The 26,052-nt window shown below is 35.1% G+C and overlaps 1 protein-coding gene across 3 annotated transcripts in view; it reads left to right on the top strand.

The window, feature by feature from the left end:
* Positions 1-26,052, top strand: part of Vrk2 (VRK serine/threonine kinase 2) — a 72,267-nt gene that overhangs the window by 40,865 nt on the left and 5,350 nt on the right. For all 3 annotated transcript variants that reach the window (XM_048352879.1, XM_048352880.1, XM_048352878.1), the window contains exons 9-12: positions 7,133-7,253; positions 10,705-10,763; positions 15,584-15,750; positions 21,777-21,935. In XM_048352879.1, coding sequence (XP_048208836.1) covers positions 7,133-7,253; positions 10,705-10,763; positions 15,584-15,750; positions 21,777-21,935 — 506 coding nt within the window. The remainder of the gene's footprint in view (positions 1-7,132; positions 7,254-10,704; positions 10,764-15,583; positions 15,751-21,776; positions 21,936-26,052) is intronic.

Below are 26,052 nucleotides of genomic sequence, written 5' to 3'. Positions count from 1 at the left end.
CTTTCATATATCTTACTTATTTAAACTCACTTTGATGGTATTGGAAACACATTTGCAGGTAAATTACATACATAGTCCTTTTATTGGATATTGATTGTACTGCCTTGCATTCCAAGGCAGACTTAATTCAACAATTCCCTAATTAGTTAAAGTCATAACCTATGTCTTGTATTCATTTACCATTAATTAAACCTTAGCTGTTTATTACTCTGCAGTCTAAATCCAATAGCCGACCCAGAAAGCCATGGAAAAGGAAGTAGGCGGTCAATATTGAAAATATATGGTGCTGAGTCCCACTGACGGTTGCTTTGTTCACAATCAATATGGTCAATGCAACTGTACTTTCTTAGTTGCTCTGTCAGCAAGACAAAAAGTCAATTCAAATGTTATGCTAGTGAAAAAAATTGTGTTATTATAAAACTTTGCTTCTCAAAATTATATTATTTATAAACAAAGTTTATAAAAGTATTTTCAAATATGCTAAACCCAACAAATAATTTATAAGCAGCTTTGAAAAAGACCATCTCTTTATTAAGAGACAATTACTCATCTAAACTTGTTAATGGTTTTTGAACTGTTAACCTAAACTGCTATTTTCTAGCTTTGGTTGGCCCAAACAACTCTCTATTATTGCCTTTTCTATTAAAAGCACCATTGGCCATGTAATGTAGAGGGTCTTGATCATTTTCAAGATCAATTAAAACCCACACTAGTTTAAGGTAGGACATGAAATAGTGAAACAAGTTTGTAAGTTGTTTTCTTAATGTGAAGAAGAATGTCAGGTCATAGTCTCTAAAACAGATATCAGCTTTTATACTTCAGAACATAGTAAAACAAATCACCGTGCTTCTGTCAAGTATAGTTTTGTTAGAATATTAGTGGTCATTCACATATAGTAGTGTTGCGTAGTCTTTTGCTACTTATGCTGCTAATAAATCAACAATCATTTAAAGACAGAATGCAGGTATAGTACTGATTAAGAAAATCCTAATTTAGAATGTAGAAGTACTCATTGATAGTGTTGTTTTTTAATTAAAGTTCTTTCACTTCCAATGGATTTTATTCTTTACTTTTTCCTAGCCCTTTTTTTTGGCGGGGGGTGGGGGGGTGGGGTGGATATCTAAGTTTTTAGAAACCTGAAAGTATTTACCAACTGGCCTAGCAGAATACTCATTTTATAGATTCTTAAACACTTGTCCAATTAATGATACTAACTTATAATTGGGCCCCTTATTGGAGTCATCACTCTAATCATGATAGAGTCTGATTTGAGGACTAAGATAGCTAAGAAAGCATTTTTTACTGTAGAAGAAGTAGAGATGTTATGTGTTATTCTGGCCAAAGTCTGGACAGTGATAATTCTGCAAGTTCTCTTTAGCTAATTCTGTAGTTTCAAGGTGATGTTTTCATTGTGATATCTTCATGGAAGTTTAATAGAAATATTTATTCTGCAAAATTATTTGAACTTTTTCTCCCTTAAATCATACTACTTGTTGATATTACAGGGCTTTTTTTTTTTTTTTTACCACTCTAGATCTTTTGAAGATTTAACTCAAATGGTCCTTATGTTATATATTGGAAATAATATTCAGCAAAGAGCTTGCATTAAATATTTTGGTGTATTCTGATAGATTTTACCTTGGAATATTTACTTTTATCAGAAGGTGTTCAAGATCTCTATAAATAGCATATTTTAATGCACTTGAAATGATTTATTCTACTTTTTTGATTTTTCTATAGGTTCACACACATGCATATTAGATATATACACATGTACTTGGTGAAATTTTAATATACAGCTTTAGTCTAGTATACATTAAGTGGAAATTTTGATATTCCTAAATGTTTGAATATTGTTCATTCCTACTACCTTTTGTACAGATTTCTAAGATAAAACATACCACTTAGGTCCTGCTCATGTTTCTATGGATTTCTTTCTTTCTTTCTTATAAAGAAGGAGTTTGTATGTGGTTACACTCAGCCCTCTTACCTAAGTGTTTTCTAATTCAACTCCACGTAAAGTGAGAGTATCTGAGAGGGAAAGAAAATAGTATGTTAGGTACTTGCTTACTTTATTACGAGCCAAAATTATACATAGAAAAATATCTAGAGGTGGTAAGACAAAAGGATGAATAGAACTATCAACATCTATGTATCTATATACTTTTCAAACATTGCAGTTATTATTCTAATCTCATTTCTCTTGTGTTATCTACAGGGTTTTTTCTAAGTGGACAAATAGCTTCTTTTAGTATAAAACTAGAGTAATGTGTGTTAGACTTATTTCTTCCATTATTAATTTTCACTATTTATAAAGGTAGCATAAATAAACATTGACATATTTTGTTCTTGTTGCCTGATAATTAAGGAGAATTATATCTGTGTCGAATACACTATTTTAAAATTTGTTACTTTCTTAGTAATGTTAGGAAGCAATACTTGGATCAATGTGTGATATGGATTTTTGTAGATTTTTCTACTCACTGAGGCATGCAGTCAATACCTAATTTCTCTAGAGATATACTGCATTTAACATATTGAGCTTTTTTAAATAGTTCAGACCTGGGCATTGAGTATATAATACCTGTTTTAATTTGACATCATTGATGACCATAATATATGATAGCTAAATTGCATTTTAATTGTCCATTTGTGTATGTAACATATTCAGTGTCAAGGAAAGAAATATATTACATGATTTTTTTTGCCAATTGCTACAGAATATGAAATCCAAGTCTTGTGTTATTTCTTGCATGATTTTTTTTTCAGTTTAGTGTTCCAATTTACAAAAATATATGTGAAACTGAGAATGTGTTTCCATGTTACCAAACTTGGAAAACTGACATAATTACACTGTGTTTATCTTCTAAAACAATAATTTTGAAAAGTAGACCTCACTTTCCTATTGCACAATATCAAATATTGATATACCTTGTGTTATTGTCAGTAGTAGTTGAAAATAGACTTAATTTCTTCTTTTAGGTAAATCTGACTACTACTATAAATAGTCCTTGGTTAATTTATAAATGATAGTGAAAAATATTGTTTTTAAAGTCTTGATTTATGCCTTGACTTTTCAGATGAACTATTTGGTTAAGAAGAATGTACAATATGAAATGTAAGGAATCCTTGCTATGATGAATGAGTTTGTAATCTCCACATAGTAAAGTTTCACAAACAAAACAAAATACAAAAAAACAAAAAAATCCTGGGGCTTATAATTATAAAGGTACCAGAAAAACAAGAGAGTTCTGGGCCTAATGTTTTATTTGAGACATGAAAAATTCTTTTTCTGATAACATTTTTTGAAATTGCACTTATTGATGGTGTGTTAGTGGACTTTGTATTGCTGTGACAGAATACTTGACATAAAAAATTTCAGGGAAAAAAGATTTATTGTAGCTGGTGGTTTCATTGCTGTCAGTCCAGAGTGGTTGGTATCATTGATTCTGGGTCCAGCGTGAAACAGAACTTCATGGCAATGGGAACATGTGACAGAGGTCTCCCAGCTTGGAGTGGACAAACTATCTTTGTGTTATATGTCTCACAGTGTTTCAAGTTAAAATGTTTGCTTTAGATAGATACTTAACTATGAAAGTAGTATAAAACTATTGTTTGAATGATATAAAAATTAATGCTGGAAGGCTTAGGCTTAGTATGTGGCTTAGTAGAGAATTTGAGGCCCTGAGTTCAGTCCCTCACTCCAAAACAAAACAAAAACTAGAACTAAGAAGGAAGTATATAATCATAAGACTAAGCATTAGCTTTGGATTCTGAAATAGTTGGACTTCAGTGGTAAGATATGTCAATTTTTTTCTCTGTGATTTTTGAGTGAATTATTTAACTTTTCAAAGGCTATTTTCTCATTGCTCAATACTGTTAATAGTACTTACCTTATGCTGTTTGAATAGTAGATAGAGTGCTTGGCACAGTATATAAACCACATCAATTGTTTTTTTTTTTTTTTTTTTTTTGGCCAGTCTGGGGCCTTGGACTCAGGGCCTGAGCACTGTCCCTGGCTTCTTTTTTTTTTTTGCTCAAGGCTAGCACTCTGCCACTTGAGCCACAGCGCCACTTCTGGCCATTTTCTGTATATGTGGTGCTGGGGAATCGAACACAGGGCCTCATGTATATGAGGCAGGCACTCTTGCCACTAGGCCATATCCCCAGCCCCCACATCAATTGTTTTTAATGGTGCATTCTAGTGTCAGCCATTTCTATGATCTGCTTTTTTAATCAAGTAGAATTTATGTCTCTACCTGTATCTATTTTTTTAATTATTGTTACACTTGACAATACTTTGTTACTTTGAAATGTTGAACACTACATACTAAGTGAAAAAAGTAATTTAATTTGCTCCATATTAGTTAGTCTAACAAAATTTGACACTAAATAACACTTGGAAATGAACTTGAGAAAGTATCAAGGAAAAAAATTATTAATCACATTTGCTACATTTTCAAACAATGGTAACAGTGAAAAATTTTATATCGATATGTAAACTTATTGTTAATGGCCATATTAGTTACCAGATTACACTAAATATTCAACTATATGACTTTAGAGAGAAAACAACCCATGATACATTTTGTATCCTAATGAATGCAAATAAATTAAAAGAAAAATGTAACATGCCTCACTGAATTTTAGAGCTACAGTATATAATTATGATAGAGCTAGAATTTGATCTCTGCTCTATGGGTTACTAGTTCTGGGTTCATTTGTTTAGTGCTGCACTTAGCATATTTAAAATTAGTTTGAGAATTGTGCAATATAAACAGCAACTTGCAAATTAAAAGTTTTTATTATTTTATTTTTTGTGTTTCAGAAATTGAATCTAGGTTCTTGCACATGTGGGCAACAAGCTGCACCTCCAGATTTTTTATAATAATATTAATAATTCTCTTCATTTGATCATTTCGGCATGGAAATGATATATAGATTCTAACTTTGTCACCTGGGATACTGTTTTTCTAAGTGGTTCAATAGGCATTTCAACTTCTCTGAGTAGACAGTAGACATAATCATGTATAGAATCAGATTTTAAACTTACCTAAAACAATTTAAACTTTTCCTTTTTTTTCTTGGGGAGGGAATTTTGAGGAGAGATGTACTCGGAGCATTTTTAAGTATTTCAATAAGACTTAGTGAAATGTTTACTTAACTATACTTAGTATATACCTGAAGTAAAAGAAAACAAGTAAAAGAATGAAAAAGTGTGATCACGTGTATTAATTAGATAAGACCAAACTGTAATAGTGAAGTGAACCCTCAAAGGGCTATTTTAAATGAAGACCAGTTTGTGAGAGATTGGTTTCAGAAATATAAATGACTTGTCATTAGTTACAGCTTCATATCAATTAATCCCTCAGTTGGGGGGAGGGAGGAAAGTGGCTGGGAAGGTTCATTCCATTTTAATTCTTATTGTTTTTCCTCCAAGGGCCACTTATTTGTAGCCTCTGTCATACAAACAGGTGCTAGGATATCAGTTTTTGAAAATTTAAAGGATGTGAATTTTTTAAGTGCTGGTAATCAGGAGTTGCCATAATGGAAAAGGGACTTGTGAACACATCTGTACGAATGGAACCATTCCATTATTAATGGGAGATTTATTACTAAAGAAATCACTACGGAGCAGCATGGTAGAGACTTTGTTTTTATTTTAATATGAGAGCCAAGTTTTGCATTAGGACATTGTTGAAGCCTGTGCAGAAAGCAAATGGCACTCGTGGGACTATAGCATTCTACTGGATTGAAGGGCCTTTAATAATCCAATACTCTAATAGCAGTTAAGATAGAATATGTGTAAGAACCAATCTTGTCTTCTACCTTTGTAATAACTTTGTGTGGTAACCCAAAGCAGTTGTGATGTTTTGGCACATTGCTCTTTGTGAATGATTTTTTAAATTGAAGACTTAGGTTCACGGAGTGATTTTTTTCAGAGCATATTTAATGAAGCATAATAAAATAGGGGACCCATTTACAGCAGTTTTAATGGGCACATATTGCTCTTAGGTTCTTAGATGAACATTCAGCTAGTGGAAGATATGAATACTGGTTTATTGTTGTTCTAGCCATTTGGAGTAGTTATAAAAATGAGTTTATTTTATGGGTAATTACTAGTGTTTTAATTATTATTTCAATGATGTCTACGTAAGTATCATGACATATTTCTTAGGTTTCATTGTCCATCTTTTGGTTTAAGGCATTTTGATAGAGCATTTAAAATTATTATGAAATTAGTCCACAGCATTTAATAATTTGACATAAATAATATTTACAGGGGTCTGAAAATACTCTTATAATGTATGTTTAATGAAAAGCCACAATAGGGCTGGGAATCTGGCCTTGTGGCAAGAGTGCTTGCCTCGTGTACATGAAAAGCCACATTATACTAAATTTTGAAAGATTGTTTGGTTTTAAAACTGAACACCATCCTCTATCCACCCTGTACTGAATATTTTTGTGTTTTCTGGCATGTGAGTTGAATTGTTACTTGGTGCTGAAGACCATTTCAGCAACCTTTATAACTGTGTATCTAAAGCAGTGAACTTGTTTTCCTTTACTCTCATGTAATTGGAAACTCTTCGGACAGACCTGTTTTTAGTCTGTACACTAGATGGCAGTTTTGTCATATTCTTCCCACTGCCTATGTTACCACTAGTGTGAATGGAGCAGGAAAGGCCATCAATGTTTCGTCTGCACTCAGAGGGTCTCTGCATGACCAATGCAGACCCCATGGACTTCCTGGAACATGTGTTAGCAATTTAGCTGCAGACATTTATTTCTTTGTTTTACTGCTTGGCTCTTTGAGAAAGTGTTGGTGCGGTTATGGGTTGTCTGGATCATGTCAGAGGCCATGGGGATCAAGTTCATATGACAGGCCAGACTAAGGAAAGATGAAGTTGGAGGAGGTGAGGAAACTGACCCTTCCTTTCAGCAGCAACAAGTCATTGCCTGTCTGTGGACTCAGGCCAAACGCCAGGGCCTTTAAGTTTTACCCCAGCTGAACAAACAAAACACTTTGCCCGTTTGGGCTTTTTCATATTATGTCAATGGTAGTTCATTTAAAGATACCTCTGTTTTTCAAGAACTTGCTAAAACCTCTTTCTCTCCTCACTTTTTCCTACAGCCTTGTCCAGAAGAAGTGATGTTGAAATCTTGGGCTACTGCATGCTGCAGTGGCTATGTGGGAAACTTCCCTGGGAACGGAACTTGCAGGACCCTGTGGCTGTGCAGAATGCTAAAAGAAAGTATGAATATCCAAATTTTCCATCATTTACTGCAGCAGGTCTAAAGGCATACATGAAAGGGAGCTGATATCCCAGAAAAGATTGTCATTCATCCACCATGACAACCAAGGCAAATTTCTTTAATTGGAAAAGGATTTTTTAAAAAACAAACAACAGTTATAACATTCATTAAGATAACATCTATGAAATCACATGTACCTGAATTACAACACAGAACATCAAGTGCAATATCTGTTTCTTACAGGGTGTTTTCCAGAGCTTAGAGTCTAGGTGGTAGTGTTTGCAAGGGACATTTTTTTCAAATTAGCATTGCACCAATGTGTGGAAGTCATCTGAGTTTAGTGTGATTGATACTAACTGTGCACAGCAACAATGTGAAGCAGGACAATTTGGGCTGTATTTTTCAAGTGATAACAATATACCTCTTATTCCTCTCAGAGGGAGTATGTTTTGTTTCTTAAGAAACAAACAAAAATTTTATATGAGCTGCTTATATGAGAGAATCTTGCAGCCACATAAACATTTTTTAATATTTGACATTCAACTTTTACCACCTAGATTTTGTTAGTATAAGAATTAGTCAACTTTACAACAGAATGTTACAATTTTATGGCTGGAGATTACACAGAATAGTTTTTCATGCACGCCATGATGTGCTCCACAGCAGTTTGCACAGAAATAATAATACTGAGTTTTAAGTAAGATAAGTCACAAAAAAGTGTACAAAGACATGTATCTTATTTGTGTAAATCTTTAAATTCAGTGTGGTTTTAGTATATTAGTTAGAAGGTTAGTCTGTATATTCAAAATAATAGGTTGTATTTGTAAATACTGACATATATGAAATATATGAAATGGTCCTCCACCTGCAGTCTCGATTGCAGCCTTGACCCTTTCCTAAAACCAACACATTTTTGTAAGTTGGTTTTAGAACTACCTAATCATTTATCTGCTGGGTGATATGTCCATATTAACCTCTGGGCAACTGATACTCTCTTAAAGTATGGGAATGGGAATACATAAACAGCTTCCTTTGATGCATATGTATCTGTATATATATGACTAAAACATGTAGTTGTATTAAAGAAAAAAAACCTGCCTAAAATCTCTAGAATTAAAATGTCAGACTTTTAAATAAAAGGTTTTACCCAAACTCAGTAAGCTGAGTGGGAAACAAGATACCAAGCTGTTTATGTAGTCCCATTACTGTGGGAATTATAGATTAACCCATAACACCACTTCATCTCTTAGGCACTTTGTTTTTTTCTGGACACAAGTGACATCATATCAGCACTTTTGTTGTTGAGGTTAAATTTGTGCCTGAGATTGTAAATCATTCTTATCAAGGATTTTAATTGAATGTTTATATAATTCTGCCTAAAGCAACTTCAGAGGTATACTTATTTAGTGTAAAACACTGAAAAGTAGTTACATTTTTTCTATTTGTTTCCTTTTGTATTTTTTCATAACCTTCCTAATCATAGGGTACCATAAAATATTGCAAATATTGCAACATACTTATGTAGTGATTTACATGAAAAATAGATATTCTATCCTTCTCCAGTGCTAAGCACTGAGAAAAAAATTGTCTCATAATCCAGATAAAATATTCCTACTTCTGCATTCCTACCAGTACAAAGTTTGCATTAAATCATCTTTACTGTTTAGTTTCTAGATGATTAAAAAGTTGGTCAGTTGGGGGCTGGGAATATGACCTAATGGCAAGAATGCTTGCCTCATATACATAAAGCCCTAGGTTCAATTCCCCATATACATGAAGCCCTAGGTTCAATTCCCCAGCACCACATATATAGAAAATGGCCAGAAGTGGCACTATGGCTCAAGTGGCAGAGTGCTATCCTTGAGCAAAAAGAAGCCAGGGACAGTGCTCAGGCCCTGAGTCCAGGGCCCAGGACTGGCCAAAAAAAAAAAAAAGTTGGTCAGTTGTAATTAAGGAGTCTCCTCCACTTATCCTTGTTGCTATTACAGGTGGGTTAAAAACAAACTTGAGGTGTGGGTTTGGGGTGAGCACAGCGTGGCTGGTCATCTCCAGCCTGAGGGCACTCACTCCTCCTCTGTCCTAAAAGCCTGGGACAGCCCTGTGCGTCCCTTGTATCATCATTCCAGTTCTGCTCTGGATCTTCAAAACAGTTCCTGGAATCATATTTACAGCCTGCAGTTTCCCCATTTGTTGTCTATATATGACCAAGAATCCAAAGATAAAAGTAAATGCACATTAGTCTGCAATGCTGCAGACACAAATGGAAAAGAAAAACGGATGTGACCTTTACCCAAAGGATCTCAATTGTTTTAAAAATGCACCTGATAATAATATGGAGCACCTTCTTTGTGGTCATCTGTGGCCATTTTTTTTTCAGAGACTAGAGTTCTATATAGACAGTTTAGATATTTACCTGATGCTAATAAAGAAATACATGGTATTTATATTTTAAACGAACTTAGTTAAGTTTAATGATCACTTTTCAGGAGTTTCTTTTTCATTAAAGTAGTTTTCAACTTCCCTTATTGCTGTTTTTTTTTTTGTTTTTTTTGCCAGTCCTGGGCCTTGGACTCAGGGCCTGAGCACTGTCCCTGGCTTCTTCCTGCTCAAGGCTAGCACTCTGCCACTTGAGCCACAGCGCCGCTTCTGGCCGTTTTCTGTATATGTGGTGCTGGGGAATCGAACCTAGGGCCTCGTGTATCCGAGGCAGGCACTTTTGCCACTAGGCTATATCCCCAGCCCTTATTGCTGTTTTAATAAGAAGAATGAATAGGAAGTTGGTGCCAGTAGACACTTCTTAAAATCCTTGGACTTCTAGTATATATTTGCTATTTTTGTTGTAACTCAAAGGGTTCTAATTCAGGTAAAAGTCTTACTGTGACATAGTACAGTTGATAATAATGTGGAAACAGGGCTGGGGATATAGCCTAGTGGCAAGAGTGCCTGCCTCGGATACACGAGGCCCTAGGTTCGATTCCCTAGCACCACATATACAGAAAACGGCCAGAAGTGGCGCTGTGGCTCAAGTGGTGGAGTGCTAGCCTTGAGCGGGAAGAAGCCAGGGACAGTGCTCAGGCCCTGAGTCCAAGGCCCAGGACTGGCCAAAAAAAAAAAATAATAATAATAATGTGGAAACAATAAAATATAGTGGAACAGGTCATCATCCATAGGAGAAATAACTGCTGTTTATTGTTCAGGAAGATGGAAAATGAGGAAATAGGGGAAACTACTTTGATAAATGAAACATCTTTTACATATGTAACATATAAACTAATCCAATGCATTTCTCTACTCCTATGAATTCACTTGTACTCAATTTTTAAAAAAAAACAAACGAGGTAACAATTTTAGTAACCTACCAACATAGAATTAGGTTTGTTTTCTAATTAAAGTGGTGAATCGCAGGATTGAAAATAAATTAATTGTATGTTACTTTCTGTTTTGTTTTAGTCTTTTAGATGAACTTCCAGAGTCAGTGCTTAAATGGGCTCCTTCTGGAAAGGGTGTCTGTAAGTCAAATAATAATCTCTACTTCAGTGCTTGCTAATTTTTGCTTCAACCACCCACTCCTATTCCCACATAGTAGAAGGAACCTCTTCAGGATTATGAATAATTTTGTAGAGAAGCAAACATTTTGATCATCTTTGACATTAGAACACAAGAACACAGACCTAGGCATGTACCTTAGAAATAGAGTGCTTACCTAACATGCACAAGGCCCTGGGCTTGCTCTCCAGCACTGGAAACAACAACAACAAAATAATGCTCAAGAACTCCTTAAGAAACTATAATATTTTGAAAAACGTATGTAGATTTCATAGTTAATGCATTTGTTATTCTGAGAACTAAGACTTTCTAATTTTGCTCCTCTCTATATTGTTGAAAAATGATTTAGTTGACCTACAGAAAGACTACGTTCAGTCAGTAATAAAATAAAACCAATCATTAAATATAGATGTCATTTAGGCCGGTTATATTCTACTAGCAATTTTTTTTTGATTAGCAAGTCATATGATTTGGGATTTAGAGTTACATGTCATCAATAACTTTCTAAGTTCATATAAAACTTTTTAGAATTCTTTAACTGACAGCATTATCAGTCTAAAATAATAAGTCTGCTTGAAATTAAATTCCTGTCATTTGTTTATGCAGGTACAAATACTAATTTAACAACTGAATTAGTTTGTATTATAGAAAGAGCCATCTAACTCTACCCTCAGATCTTCTTATTCTCAAAATCAGTTTAGCAGAATAAATCTTATTGTCTGTTTGTTTACATGGCAATCTCAAGGTTAACTTTTAGCTGACTTCTTTTTTGTGTATGTGCACCTGTCCTGGGGCTTGAATTCATGCCCTGGGCGCCATCCCTTATCAGTTGACACAGCTTTACTTCCACATTTTCTCGTGGTTAGTTGTAGGTAAGAGTCAAGTTTGTCACCTGGGCTGCCTTCGAACTGTGATCCTCAGATTTCATCCTTCTAGGTGTGAGTCACTGGTGAATGGTATTAGCTGACTTGTTTTTTTGTTAGTCATGGGGCTTAAACTCAGAGCCTGGGCTCTGAGCTCTTTTTTTTTTTAAATCTATCTATCTCTCTATCTATGTATCTATCTATCTCTCTATCTCTCTATCTATGTATCTATCTATCTCTCTATCTCTCTATCTATCTCTCTATCTCTCTCTATCTATCTATCTATCTATCTATCTATCTATCTATCTATCTATCTATCTATCTATCTATCTATCTATCTATCTATCTGTCTCAAGGCTAGTACTCTTCCACTTTGAGCCACAGCTCCACTTACATTTTCTGAAAGTTAATTTACGGGAAGAGTCTTATGGACTTTCCTGCCTGGGCTGGCTTTGAACTGTGATCCTTAGATCTCAGCCTAGTGAGTAGTTAGGATTACAGGCATGAGCCATCAGCACTCAGTTTAACTGACTTGGTAAACTGGTATGTACACTGGCTCTCCAGTTGAGATCAAATAGCATCAGTGTCTATTTGCAAGTCCGGGAGTAGAGCTAAGTCATCTTAAACTTACATTTATATTCCTTCATGGACTAGAAACCAGTATTGTCCCTTGGGAAAAAAGTGAAAGAGGAACTACCTGTTTCTAAATCCTACTTTGCCTTTCCTAAGTCCCATGGTTTGTCCCCACAAGAGCCTTCTGCATTCTACTTCCTGGGGCACTTCTGTTTCACTGGAGGGACCAAATAGAAAAGGAAAATGACTAAAAAGTGGAAGTTTCATTTTAGTAACTGAATTAAATAACTTGATCAATTTGACAATGTTCCTTGTGGCTAAAATTCTTAGTGATATTTTTTCCAAGTCATAGTATATTTAACTCAGTGGGACAGAAGGAAAGAGATGAAATTTAATTTTCTTTTCAAGTTTTATATTTACCTTAGCTTTCTTGTCCCTCCTGCACAAAAGGTAACTGTTCAGTTTAGCATAATTAGAAAAGAAAGCCAGATGCCCTGTATTGTATCAGACACATATTTCCCTCTGATGAGATAAGACCTGAGTCATGAGAAATATAAATAGGAGCCCTGCCTCATTCCACTTAGTACAAACTATTTGTATGAATCTATACTATACTATTGCTTATATAATGCAGATTTCTACTACTTCCAAAGCACAAAATGTTGACACTTTAAAATTAAGGGAAGTTCTATTACATTAGGAGGTTGTTGGTAGAAGCAATATAATCTTGAAAATTACAGGAACTGATTTATAAATGGCTCCTAAGACATTTTACGAAATGAAACAACCAAGAAGTTTTCAAGTATGCTTGCAGAATTCAATGTAAAACTTTCAAAGGGTTTTTTTTAATCTCTTGAAATGATAGTCAATAATGATAATATTGCACTAGTTTGAAAAAGCAGATGATTCAAGAATATCACAACTTCATACTACTTGAAACATTTTTGTTTTAAAGCTCTGGAAATATGCTAGTCACTTTAAACATGTACATTTTATAATAAATCTATATCTTGCAAGGCTTCCTTACTACATCTCAGTACTACACCCCATTAGTTTTAAGCTTCAAGTTCATAATAATTTATAATGGACGCGAGTCTTCTCATTTTTGCCCTCTCCTACCTCACTGGTACTTCATTTTTCCAAACCCCAGTCCCATGAAGGCTTTGCAGCACAGCTTCTGTCGGTTGGTGGAGTGCCAGGAGTTTTCTCTTAGAGCAGTGATTTGTTCCCAACAAATTTATCTCTGCTCTCCATTTGGGATATTCTAGTTAATAGAATTGTAGTAAGTACCAATGGTGGCTTACCAATTTTCAGAATACCAAATAACAACAGTGTTAGTGGTAGTGAATATCATCTTTCTTCTTTTTTATCATCCCTTCAGCAGTCGGATGTCCCCTGAGAGCAGAACTTGCTAGTTAGTAGAGATCTGGTTTAATGAATGCTGGATAACGTTTGATATATATCATAAATTAGAAGAAAAGATTGCATAATTACTTCATTGTCCAGAAAAAAATGAAAGCCCAGACCTAAGAGTCCTCTTTTTAAGAACATTACCCTTATACACACACACACACACACACACACACACACACACCCCTACCTCTAGATGGCGCACACACACACACACACACACCCCTACCTCTAGATGGCACACACACACACACACACACACCCCTACCTCTAGATGGCGCACACACACACACACACACACACCTCTAGATGGCACACACACACACACACACACACACACACACACACACACACCCCTACCTCTAGATGGTTGGGCCTAAAATGGTTGCTTTGACTTTAACAGGGAGAAAGGGATGTTGACTATTCCTTTGGGAAATTTTCCCCATAGGAAGTGAAACCCAAGGCCTCCACAGTTCTCCACTTGAATGGAGGTGGGCCTAGAGGGGAAGGGAAGAATTCCTCCTGCCAGCACAAGAAGCTCCCCAGACTTCCCCATCATGGGATATAAGCACCAAAGCAAGAAAATAAGAGGTACTCACATCTGGGTCAATGATAACAATCTGAAAATGAAAAGCATACTTAAACATTGCTGTGAACAAATGAAAACCTACCAGCTTTTAAGAGGCTTTACAATATTACTCCTACTTCTAGCTCAAGTTTAGATTAACCACCACCTGAAACAAATATGCAAAGCATAAGCATTTTACTGTAGCTATATTTTTTATTTAATTTTTTGCCAAGGTGATGTACAGAGGATTACAGTTACATATATAAAGTAGTGAGTACATTTCTTGTCAAGCCTATTATCCCCCCCTAATTTTTCTCTCTCATTCTCTCCCCTCCAATGCCCCACCCCCAAGTTTTACAGTTAATTTCCAACATATTGTCTTGTGACTAATCACTGTTGCATTGATTTGCCCTTTATTCTTTGTCTCACCGTTTTGATGTTCCCCTTCCTTTCCCTAATTCAGATATACAATTCATGTATACAATACTATATTTCTAACTGTAGGTTCTAATTTTGGTATGACTTAAAAGCTAGTAGGTTTAGAAGTATAGCTCAGTGGTAGAACTTAGGCTAGGTACCTGGGTTTAATCCCCAGCATCACAAAACAAAACACCTTAAAAATAATTTAAAGGTCTATGACCTTTTTGGAGGAAGATTGGTCACTGTTATTTCATTAGAGGAAAAATAAAAGGTGTCTACTCCTCATCCTACTGAGCTAAAGCACCCATGCTGTCAATTCCTTTTGCAGGGCAGGCATACAGGAGTGGAGGAAGGATTGCAGAATTCTTAAATCAACTGTAGCTCAAAATGGGAATCAGGTTATTTCTAATTGCACTGCTGTCATCTCAAAGTGAAAGCATTAGTTCAAATTTGCAAATTTTTTTTGCCTTCAAAGTAAGATGATTAACAAGTAACATTTTAATGGAATTTTTGAAACTTCAATATAGAAAAAAACATCTGTTGGGCTGCATGGTTCAGTTGTAGAGCATTTGCCTGTAAGCTTGAGGTCCTGAGTTCAAAACCATGTGGTGCCAAAATTATCTGATATATCTGATCTAGTATATCTAGTGTATCATTTTTGTAGTCTTTAGTAGTTGCATCTCACAAATCAAAATCAGTATAATTATTAAAAATGATTTCCTCTCAAAATCAAACATATCAACAAATATATGTAAAAAATTACCAATTTGTCCCATTATATCAAATCTCCAAGTTACTATATTTGTCATTTTTTAATATTAATTTTAATGTGATTATTGTTCATTTTTAGTTTGGTCAGAATGTGTGTATATATAAGATATAAGATGTCAGAGTTTAGATAATTCTTTTTTTGGATGATTAAGAATGACAAATATTTAATACTTTACAGATGAAATAGCCCAATTTTTGATGTGCGTTCATAGTTTAGCTTATAATGAAAAGCCAAACTATCAAAAGCTCAAGAAACTTCTCAACCCCAATGGAATATGTTTAGGACCACTGGACTTTTCCACTAAAGGACTGAGTATAAAAACACTTACTCCAACCAATCAAAAAGTAAGTAATACAATCCCTGGGAGCCTGTGATAGCTTGTATAAAAGTTTTCTATCAAATGACATGGTTTTAGGTCTCAGAATCATCTCTCACATCAATTTCTTATTTGTTATATTTACTTCCATTTCCCTTTTAATTCAGCACCAAGATGTTGGTTGGAAATCCATTTGACCTGTTGTCTCCTTGAATAGGATCTGTGACCTATGTGTACTGTTAAAGAATTAAAGCAGCCACTGGAATCCCCTTGCTATGGCTAGAGTTAAGTTAAAGTCCACTACTTACTTGATTCATGATAATTTTTATGTCCCTTTTTTCTTTAATATTTTCTTTAGCTATTGGGCTCTGCCTTTCCTACCAATTTGATCATAATATAGGGCTGGATAGTATTCTTAGCTATTATCTATCTGTATATACCTATAGCTCAATCTGTAGAAACAATTTCTTTTTCAAATATCTGCAACACTGCCTCTTTCCTGCCTTCTTGCAACAGCCTCACTTACAGCAACTTTAAATAAAATGGATAAAACTTAAAGAATTAGGATTCCAAATGTATTTAAGAAGATGGTGTCAATTTGAGACTACTGTTAGCTGCATTATCAGATAGGCAACTAAGCATCTACTTTTTCCTTGACGATATCCATATGCAAAAAAATGGGGAGGAAATTGTTTTCCCTCACTCATGCACAATAAGGTAGGGTCAAAATGCCATTCACTTTTAATATTTCTTATGAACTTTGGATCATCACAAGTGTCCATGAGCCAAGAATGCAGGATGCAAACTAATGTGACTGATAGGCTGCTAGATGAATGGTGAGTCAAGTATCAGTGCACAGATGGTTCTGATTTGCTGAATTTTGTAGCTGCTGCAACTGAAGACATAAAATATCCTTCTAGTCATAAATTAGCTCTTTGGAAGCAAAACCTTGGCACCAGAGCTTTACAACCTTCAATTAGTAGGAAAAGAAGTATTTGAATGACTGTGGTATTGACATCTGTAGGCTTGCATAGTAATCATTCCTAATAGAAGAGAATATCTGTTTGAGGAGGTTTTGCATGGCTAATTAACTACCAGTGAGAATATGTAATTTTTTCATGATCTCCTGATTGTCACCTTTCTCTCATGATACAATTACATTTTATTGTAGCAAGTGCCTCACAAACCAATTGTCAGCACTATTTACGTATTGCAGGAGGCAGAACAAAAGTTCATGTTTAATAAAAAGCCACTGGATTTTGATCTTGGTAATTACTGTGCCTTATTTTAACAGTTTTATTGACTTTTGTATTTTTATCCCTTTTCCAACAAAACAAAGAGCCATTTCCTTGACATAGCATTCCCCTTGCAGTAATGGTCACAACTTAATCTACACTCATTTAAGAAGAGTTTTTCTACTTTTTTTTGTAGTTTTTCAGTTTCATAAACTTAATTGAAATATAAAAGAAGCCATTTTAAAAACCAATAACTATATCCTCTGATATAAAATTCTAATTATTATCTACCAGAATTTTCAGTTTCATCAAATTCAAAGGGTGTTTGTTGTTAAACCATTTTATGTGCAGATAATAGAACATAAAGCATGTCTTTCAATGAGTATCCATTAAAATATTTTATTTCTTTTGATTAGAAGACTTTGTGAGTAAAAGCACTTAAGAATAATATTCTTTACACCATGATTTCTGTTAGCAATGTGATCATCCTAATTAAAATATCTTTAGCAGCAGAACAACATTTAGTCATCAGTGACTTTTTTGCTAGTATTTTAAATGCATATGTATTTTTTAATAATTGTATAAAATATAAGTTTTATAAGAAATGTACTCACTGCCTTATGTAGGAAACTGTAACCCCTCCGTACATTACTTTGACAATAAATAAATATTTTAAAAATAAAATATATGTGTATCATATGTGGCTAAACTATACATACCTTAAATTTTTAAGATTACAGATTTTGCAATGCCCAAAAAAAATCAAACCTGAAAAATGGTTAGAGATGTCCTGTGACAACAGAAATGATCCTGTACTCAAATACACAAAAGGAGTCAGGCAGAGAAAGGATTCCAGAATAGATTGTTTCTGGGACACACCACAGCTTTAGAGTTCAGAATTGCTGTCAACCACATGGCCTCAAATTTCTTGCATTTTATTACAGAATCTTTTTATTAATCAGAAGATTTTCTTGATATCTTTATCACTTTAGTCCCATAAAAGACTAATTAACAAATTCTGAACTTGAACTCTTTTTGCATACTTAAGAAGCAGTCATTGAAACAGAAAACGTATACAAATAAAATGTTTTTATACTTCATTGTTCAAATGAAAAGGCTATGGATGGTTATTTTATTTTTTTCTTGTCCTGGGGCTTTAGCTCTGAACCTGGGTGCTATCCCAGAGCTTTTATACTCAAAGTTAATACTCTGCCACTTGACCTACAGCTCTACTTCCCCCTTTTTGTAGTTAATTGGAGTTAAGAGTCTCAAAGCCTTTTTTTTTTGCCAGGGCTGGCTTCCAACTGCAATCCTTAGATCTTGCCCTCCTGAGTAGCTCGGGTTACAGGCAGGAGCCACCACCACTGACAGAATAATTTTTTAATGTTATTTAATTATTTAATTAAGTCTAAGTGAAACTTACAAAGGGAAATTTAGTACTATTAACAAACTTTTGATTTGGTTTGATATTAAAAAGTACATACCACCTCAAAAGCCTCATCAAATTTATAACATTTATTTATTTATTTTTTTTTTACAAAACAAATGTAAGGTATTTTTCTAATAAGAAGTTGTACCAAGCATCACAATCTGTTCCCTGTCAGTTGAGCTTTCCTTTAAAAGTCTTCTAATACTGTTATTGGAGCTCAATTGCGAATGAATTTTCATCAAGATAGTACCATCAGTGATAGTTTTCCTGAAAAGCAAATCTTAGCAGTGCTCGCCTCAATCAAAATGATGGCATGTAAGCTGACATCACTTTGTGGTAGTTCTGGCAGCTCCTGTAGTCATGTTGTCAGTCCAAAGAGACAACTCGTGATCAGGGCTGAACTCGTTTATGCCACCAACTGAGGGACTGAGAGTTGTGGGGTTTTATTGTTGTTGTTGTTTTTTCCCCCTCAGTCCTGCGGATTATTGTACCAAGGGCCTGTGGCAGTTTAGCTTGCCCACTACTGGGCTTCCAGACTCCAGTGGAATTTAATATTAAAAACTCAATTAAAAAATGATACTAGTGAGGTAAAGTTATATAATTCTTGGGTTAAAATCTCATGTGTTGGAAAACAATATTTGTGAAGGCAAATCTATGCCTGCATAAGGTACTTTTTCCAGAGCCAGTAAGTCCTTTTATCAGTTTAAGCACTCTATGGTACCTCGCTTCCCGGTGGAGTAGTATGGACACTTGGGCATAATGTGCCATTCGTCCTTCCTGGATATTTGAACAGGGTAAAGGCCCACCTGTAGGTCAGAGTCAGAATGTCCTGCATTTCAGACAGGAATGTTTTTTAATCTGAAACTCGAGTTTCCCCACAGCAAACGTAGGGGTGAATATGTTATTGGCAAGAGGGATCTTTGTATGCAGCTTAGTAGTTTACAAAATTCTTTCCCGAGCCTTCTCAACATAATATGAACTTTTCTTCCTACTTATTGTCTGCAAGAAAGAGGAAAGTGGAATAAAAATTCCCAATTAGAAGTACATTATTGCTTTTTTTAATTTTAGGAGTCCCAAGTCTTCTTGGTTTTGTAGAACAGTGTGAAATGACACATTCTTTAACTGTGTTCTCTTTGATTATGTGGAATGCTTGGTATGTTTTCTGTATTTGTCTTCATGTCTTTGAGGGAAAAATGTTTAAAATTGCTATTCCATATTAAATTTTCTTTTCTACCTTATACTTAAACCATTTTAAAGGATCCCTTCAAAACAGAGTCCTCATCTGTGTGTGATTGTGCTTATCAGCTATAGGTGACCATTAGCTGACATCAGCTCCAGGAAGCCTCAAAGAGAATTGAGGCTCTCAGGGCAAAAACCAGTACCTTAAATGCTTAACAGATAATAGCTACTAAAAACCTCAATAATAATATCTCAACTAAAAATAGAACTACTGTATAAGCCACACTTCTGGGTATATATCAAAAGGAAATGAAATCATGGTGTCTTTAAGTCTTTGGTCTCCTGATATTTAGTTCAGTATTATTTATGGTAACTAAGATATGAGAAGAACCTAGTGTCCATTGAATAAAGATAAAGGAAATAGGGTGTGTGTGTGTGTGTGTGTGTGTGTGTGTGTGTGTGCGCGCGCGCGCGTGCGCCATTTTTGGTAACACATGATCTTGGAGGACAGTATTGTTTTAAGTTTAGTGAAATAAAACAGTCCTGGGAGGAAAAACAGAAGCTGTATGGTATCACTTACATGTATGGCCTGAAACAACAAATATCACAGAAAGTAGAGAGTAGAATGGTAGTTGCTAGGGGATGGGGGCTGGGGAAAATGGAAAGATGCTGGACAAAGGGCACAAACTTAATTTTAAGATTATAAACATATGGGTATCTAGTATACTGCATGGTGACTACAGTTATCATGTACTTAAAATCTCCTAAGGAAATAGATGGGATGATTGTGCTAATTAACTTGATTGTGGTATTGCACAATGTTTACATATATAAATGTATATGTATGTATACATACATGTATTGACATTGTGTATCATATATATGTATATAGTTGTTTGCCCACTGTATCTCAATAAGGATGTAGAAAAAAATAAATGAATTAATCTTTAATGATTCAGAGCATATTTTCACAAAGCTCACTAGGCCAGGGTTTCAGAGGTGATGGCATGTGCCAGTCCTGGGGACTGGGCTGCACACAGTTGTTTGAAGTGCATCTGTAGAGTGACTTCAGAGGATGAGTGGTTCTGGGGATGCTGACCCATCAGCTTTAGTAGTAGTCTGAGAGGGTTGAGTGGTAAAAATAAAGGAGCCTTGAGTGATTAGGCAACATTTCCAATTTGCAGGTTACTGAAAGGTGGTGGTTTTGCTGATCTTTGATAAGCTGAGATCCAGGAAGAGGTAAAGATAAAGAAGGGTGTTCTGACAACTTGGAACTAGCCACTGAACACCAGTATATTTTAGAGGGAAGGAATGAACACACTTGGCAGTGGAAGCTAAACATTGAGAGCCTACAAATTAAGGCTCTGTTGCCCAGCCAGTGTAATTCATTCTCTATTTTGGCACTGGCTACTCCATTATTTCCCTTGTGCTCTTCCTGTCTTCTGCTCCCTACTTAACCCATGAAAAAAAGGTGTCAGCACTCTCAGTTGCTGTAAACATGAAGCTGGTGAACAAATACTTCACATAAGATCCTTCACTGTGGCTTTCAATCTCCCAGCTGGCTCATAGGATCTGCCCTTTGATTCCTGTGTCTACTTCAAGGTTACTGAGAGTCAGTCATTCCCCAGATCTCACCACATTGTGAAAAAGAAACCCTAGGAGGCAGCAAGCTTGTCACAGTTAACCTCTCCTACTGGTACAAGGTGCTAGATGACACGAACTGTTACTCATCTTACTCAAAGGTTAAACTACCTGCACAAAAAGGTAGCAATACCATAAGCTTCTGTACACTTTTATATTAATTAGACACACTTCAGTGATAGAAAACTAAGGTTTTAATTAATAAGAATTTAAACTACAAAGATAAACAGGATCCTCTCCCATCAAAGGTTAATAATGAAATCACATGCTGTTTTAAAATATGACAGTTTTTCTCTAAGAATGCTGCTCTCAGCCAGCAAGTTATCTGTAAAGATAATTTCTAAACAGCAAATATCAGTGACATTACTTTTTATTGGTCTTGTCCCACTGATGACAAAGGGTCTGGATCTTGCCAGCTATGGTACATTTTTTTCTGTAATGTCCATTGTGTTCTTCATTATTCTTTTTTTATGAAAGCTTGGCAAGTTTAGAATTTCAAACTCTTGATATGAATGCACTTTTAAAAGAAATGTCCAAAGTTTCCCTTCATACTATGCTCTATACCAACAGGTTGATTCCAAAAAGGCTGCAACAAAACAAGTCGTTCAGATGCAAAATAAATTGATAGAAAAAATCCACTGTGAAAGAAGTGCCCAGTCCTTTGCAACTCCAAGAAAAATGGAGGAAGAACAGCAGATGTTGGGGTCAATGAACAAGGAAGCAGCTCAGGTGAGAGATGTTTTTCTTTTTCTTTTTGGTGTGTGGGGTTGTTTGTTTTTTTTCTTTTTTCTTAATGCCACATTAGAATATGCCCCTTGGAAATGAGGACATTTTATGTTTCCTAAGGGCTAAGATTGTATGGGATTGTTAAGTGAGAATGGACATTTATACTGCTGATAGAGCGAAAGCAGCTTATATCAGTTATCACACAAAAAAAGAACAGCACAGAACACATTTGTGTCCACATCTAATTCTTTCATTTTCCTTAACATATATATTCTGTATCTTTACATTGGTTCCTTTCATCTAACCCTACAATCGAAAGAGTTTCTCTGTCAGTTGATTACATTTTAAAATAATTTTTTTACATCAATGAATCATTTGAGTAGATACCTTTTACAGATGATGATTTCTAGCAACACCAGATATCCTTCCTAATTGGATAGAGAAGTACATATTTATATCTAGAATGAAAAAGTATTTAATTTTGTCACAATAGCCTACATTTTACATGATTTATACCCCATCATTTACCCTCAAAATATTTGAAGTAGTTTACAATATGAAACAGGATAATTTAATAATCCCACCTTGGCACCCAGTACCCAAGAAGAAATGAAGGCAAATGAAGGTATCTGGGATGTTAATCAAAGTGAGCACTGGATTTGGCTCTGAACTTCTTGGCAGTCATAGTAAGCATGAATAAGCCCTGTACTTAGAACTCCAACCAACAAACACACAAGTTGATCCAAAGAGAAATATTTCTTTTACTGTAAACAGAACTCTTCTACAATTGTTCAGTATAAAGTAGTATTATTTGTGTACTTAAATTTATAACCAGAAATCTATTTTAAATGGGTTTATTTATATAATTCCTTATTACAAAATGTAAGACAAATATTACTTGGTAACAAAATTTAGACATTCTAAGAATTTATGAGTTCAAGTTCCAGTACTGCTAAAAAAAAAAAAAAATGAGGGGGGTTGGGGGAGGAAAATACCTAAACACAGTCCTGTTTCTGGACTCTATTTCCTTCAATTCTATTTGTCTATCATTATACCAGTACCACACTGCATCAGTTATTGTATTTTTATAGCAAGTTATAAAATTAATGCAAATCTTTCCATCATTTTCTTTCAAGAATCTGTTAACCATTTAAGTCCTTGTACTCATAAAAATTAAGAACCAGCTTGTCAGCATCCACAAAAGATGCACAATAGGATTTTGATTGGGAGTATATTAAGTCTGAAAATGAGTTTTAAGGGAGAAGTGGAATCCCAGCACCATTGCTCCTCCACTGTGTGAGCCTGGCACTTCTCTGTCTGCTGTTTCAATGAATTTTTATTTGTTTTAATGTTTTCCAAAGTTTTATGGTCTTCACTATTCTTTCTTCTCTTGTCTAAAAGTATCTTTATTTCACCCTTACTGTAGTATTGGTGAGAGAGAGCTGGATTATATTTCATTTCTTCTCCTAAAAATATTTTATTTCAATCTCTAGCCCAAGAAAAAAAAACAGCATATAATATTTGTACTCAGAAATGGCAAAAATGATAGAACTCCTCTGTACTCTAAATCCAGTTTTCCCCCAATTAAAAACTTTCACATAACCATAGCACAATTTTTTAAACGAAAAGCTTAACATTATTATACTACTATAAAATACAGACCTAATTTGGATGCCACTGATTTTTACATTGACTCATGTACATTCCTAACAATTTTATTGCATGTCTACAGTAACCTTCATCATCATTCCACAAAACTGTTCCATGACCACTAGGATATCTCTGAGATGCTTTGTGGTAACAATCTCTCCCCAGTCTTAAACACTGGAAAACACTGGTTCATCCTTTATCTCTATAATTTTGTCATTTCAAGCATGTCATATAAATCACCACTTTCGTTCAACATAGTACTGCAAGTCCTAGCAAGAAAAATTGGATAAGAGAAAGAAAGGGCACCTGGACTGAAAACAAGAAGTCTAGTTGTCACTGTTTGCAGATAGGATCTTAACTGTAGAAAATAACAAAGACTTCACCAGGAAATATCACATAGAAATATCACACTCCATAAATGTGAAGTTTTAATGATATTGTATATCAATTAAAAATTTAAAAATAAAAGTAAAAGGGAAAAATCAAATTATGTAGTATGTTACTTACTGAGATTTAAAAGAAGAGTTATATGTATAAATATATTATTTATTTTAATTTCTTAGTATCCTAAAGTACAGAATCTATAGGACTTATGGGTGGCTTCTTGTTTTAGTGTTCGTACCTGTAGGTTTTTTCATAGACCTTGTGTTAAGTAGATTCCCCTTCATTACAGTGATAATTTTTTGTCATGAATGTATGTTGAATACTGTCAAAGGCTTTTTTTCTGCATCTGTGGTCTTTAGCCAGTCTTACAGAATGACAGTTCTCATATTATTTTTCTTTTCCAGTCCCCCATTGAAATTAGCAAAAGTAGGGTAGAGTATACTTATGATGAGTTACCTATAACTAGATGTCCTCATTTCATTTTGAAGGATTCATTAGGATGGACAGTCTTCATTCAGAACGTTAAAGACTTTCTTTCCAGTCTTAGGCTTGTTTTCTCTGATTAGAATTTGGCAGGTGTTTTTACCATTGACCTTACCTGTATTTGACATATGTTACATCTTGAATGTCCCCCAAAGGCCCATGTGTGAAAGGCTTGGTCCCCAACCCACCGTGCCCCTAGGAGGTGGTGAAATCTTCGAGAAGTGGAGCTTGGTGAGAGGAAATCAAGAGGGAAGTCAGAAGTCATTGGGGGAGTACTCTCTTAGGGAATTTTGGGACCTCATCCCCTTCCTTTGTTTTCACTAGCTGCCATGGGACAGTTTCCTTTACCATGCATTCCTGCCCATGACATATTGTCTCACCACAAAGCTGAAGGTCACAGGGCCAGGAGACCTTGGATTGAAAGCACTGATAAGGAGAGTGAAAACAATCCTATCCTTTCAAGATATTCCACTATTAGGTAACAGTAACAGAAAGATGACTTACTACAGAATCTTTCTTGATGCATTGAATATTTGCTTTTAATCTTTGGTTTCCTATAGGTGATCATCTTTGGTCTGGTATTTATCATCAAATTAAAAATGTTTTCAACTTTGACTTTACCAATTTGTCATAGGATTGAATCACTTTGATTTCTGAGTTCTGAATACAAGTATTTTAGAGTACTTTCCATCACTGCTGAGTTAGTCTTCAGCTTTCAAATCAACAATAAAAGCCTAGAAAATTTTTTTCAGAACATTTATTTTCATAATTACATTATTATTCACGTACTATTTCGTAATTCAGATGACTACATTTCTTTTTTTGGACAATGTTGCCCCACCATTTCCTGTTGCCCAGTTTCCCCCTCCCATCCCTGCCTACAAGTTGCATAGTTCATTTCCCCCATATTGTATAACTGAATAGCATCAGGGCATTTGTTTATCCTTCTCCCTCCCTTTCTGCACTTCATTTTTGTCTCACCTTAAAATTCACAGCAAAAACAAATTGTATTTCAAATGCACAGAGAAGTTACACTTTTGTGTCCTTCCCTTAAGGGTGTCTTCCTTTAGTCAGTGTGTGAATACAGAGTACTGGATAGGTTATCATGTTCAGTAATATGTTAGATCTCGCTTCCATACCTGAGAAGATGAGCAGTTTGTCTCTGAGCTGGGCCTACCTCACTTAACATGATTTGGTCTAGGTCCATATATTTACCTGCAAATGACATATCATTTCTAATGTGTATATATGCTACATTTCATTGATCCACTCATTTGTTTTAGAACATCTGGACTGTTTCCATAACTTGCATGTTGTGAATAATGCAGCAGTGAACAAGGAAGTGCAAGTGTCTTTACCATATCCTGACTTGGTCACAGGGTATTTCCATGTTTAGTTTTTTGAGAAACCACATCCTTCTAGAGTGATCATATTAGTTTACATTCCCACCAACTGTGTAGTAGGGCTCCTTTTTTCCCTACAACCCTGCCATATTTGTTGTTATTTGAACTTTTGTTTTGTGCCAGTCCTTGGCCTTAAATGGAGGGCCTGGGCACAGTCCCTGAGCCTGTTTGTGCTCAAGGCTATCACTCTACTGCTTGAG

The sequence above is a fragment of the Perognathus longimembris genome, chromosome 8, assembly GCF_023159225.1.
Source record: "Perognathus longimembris pacificus isolate PPM17 chromosome 8, ASM2315922v1, whole genome shotgun sequence".
In the NCBI taxonomy this organism is placed as follows: domain Eukaryota; kingdom Metazoa; phylum Chordata; class Mammalia; order Rodentia; family Heteromyidae; genus Perognathus; species Perognathus longimembris.
This window is presented reverse-complemented; position numbering and strand designations above follow the sequence as displayed.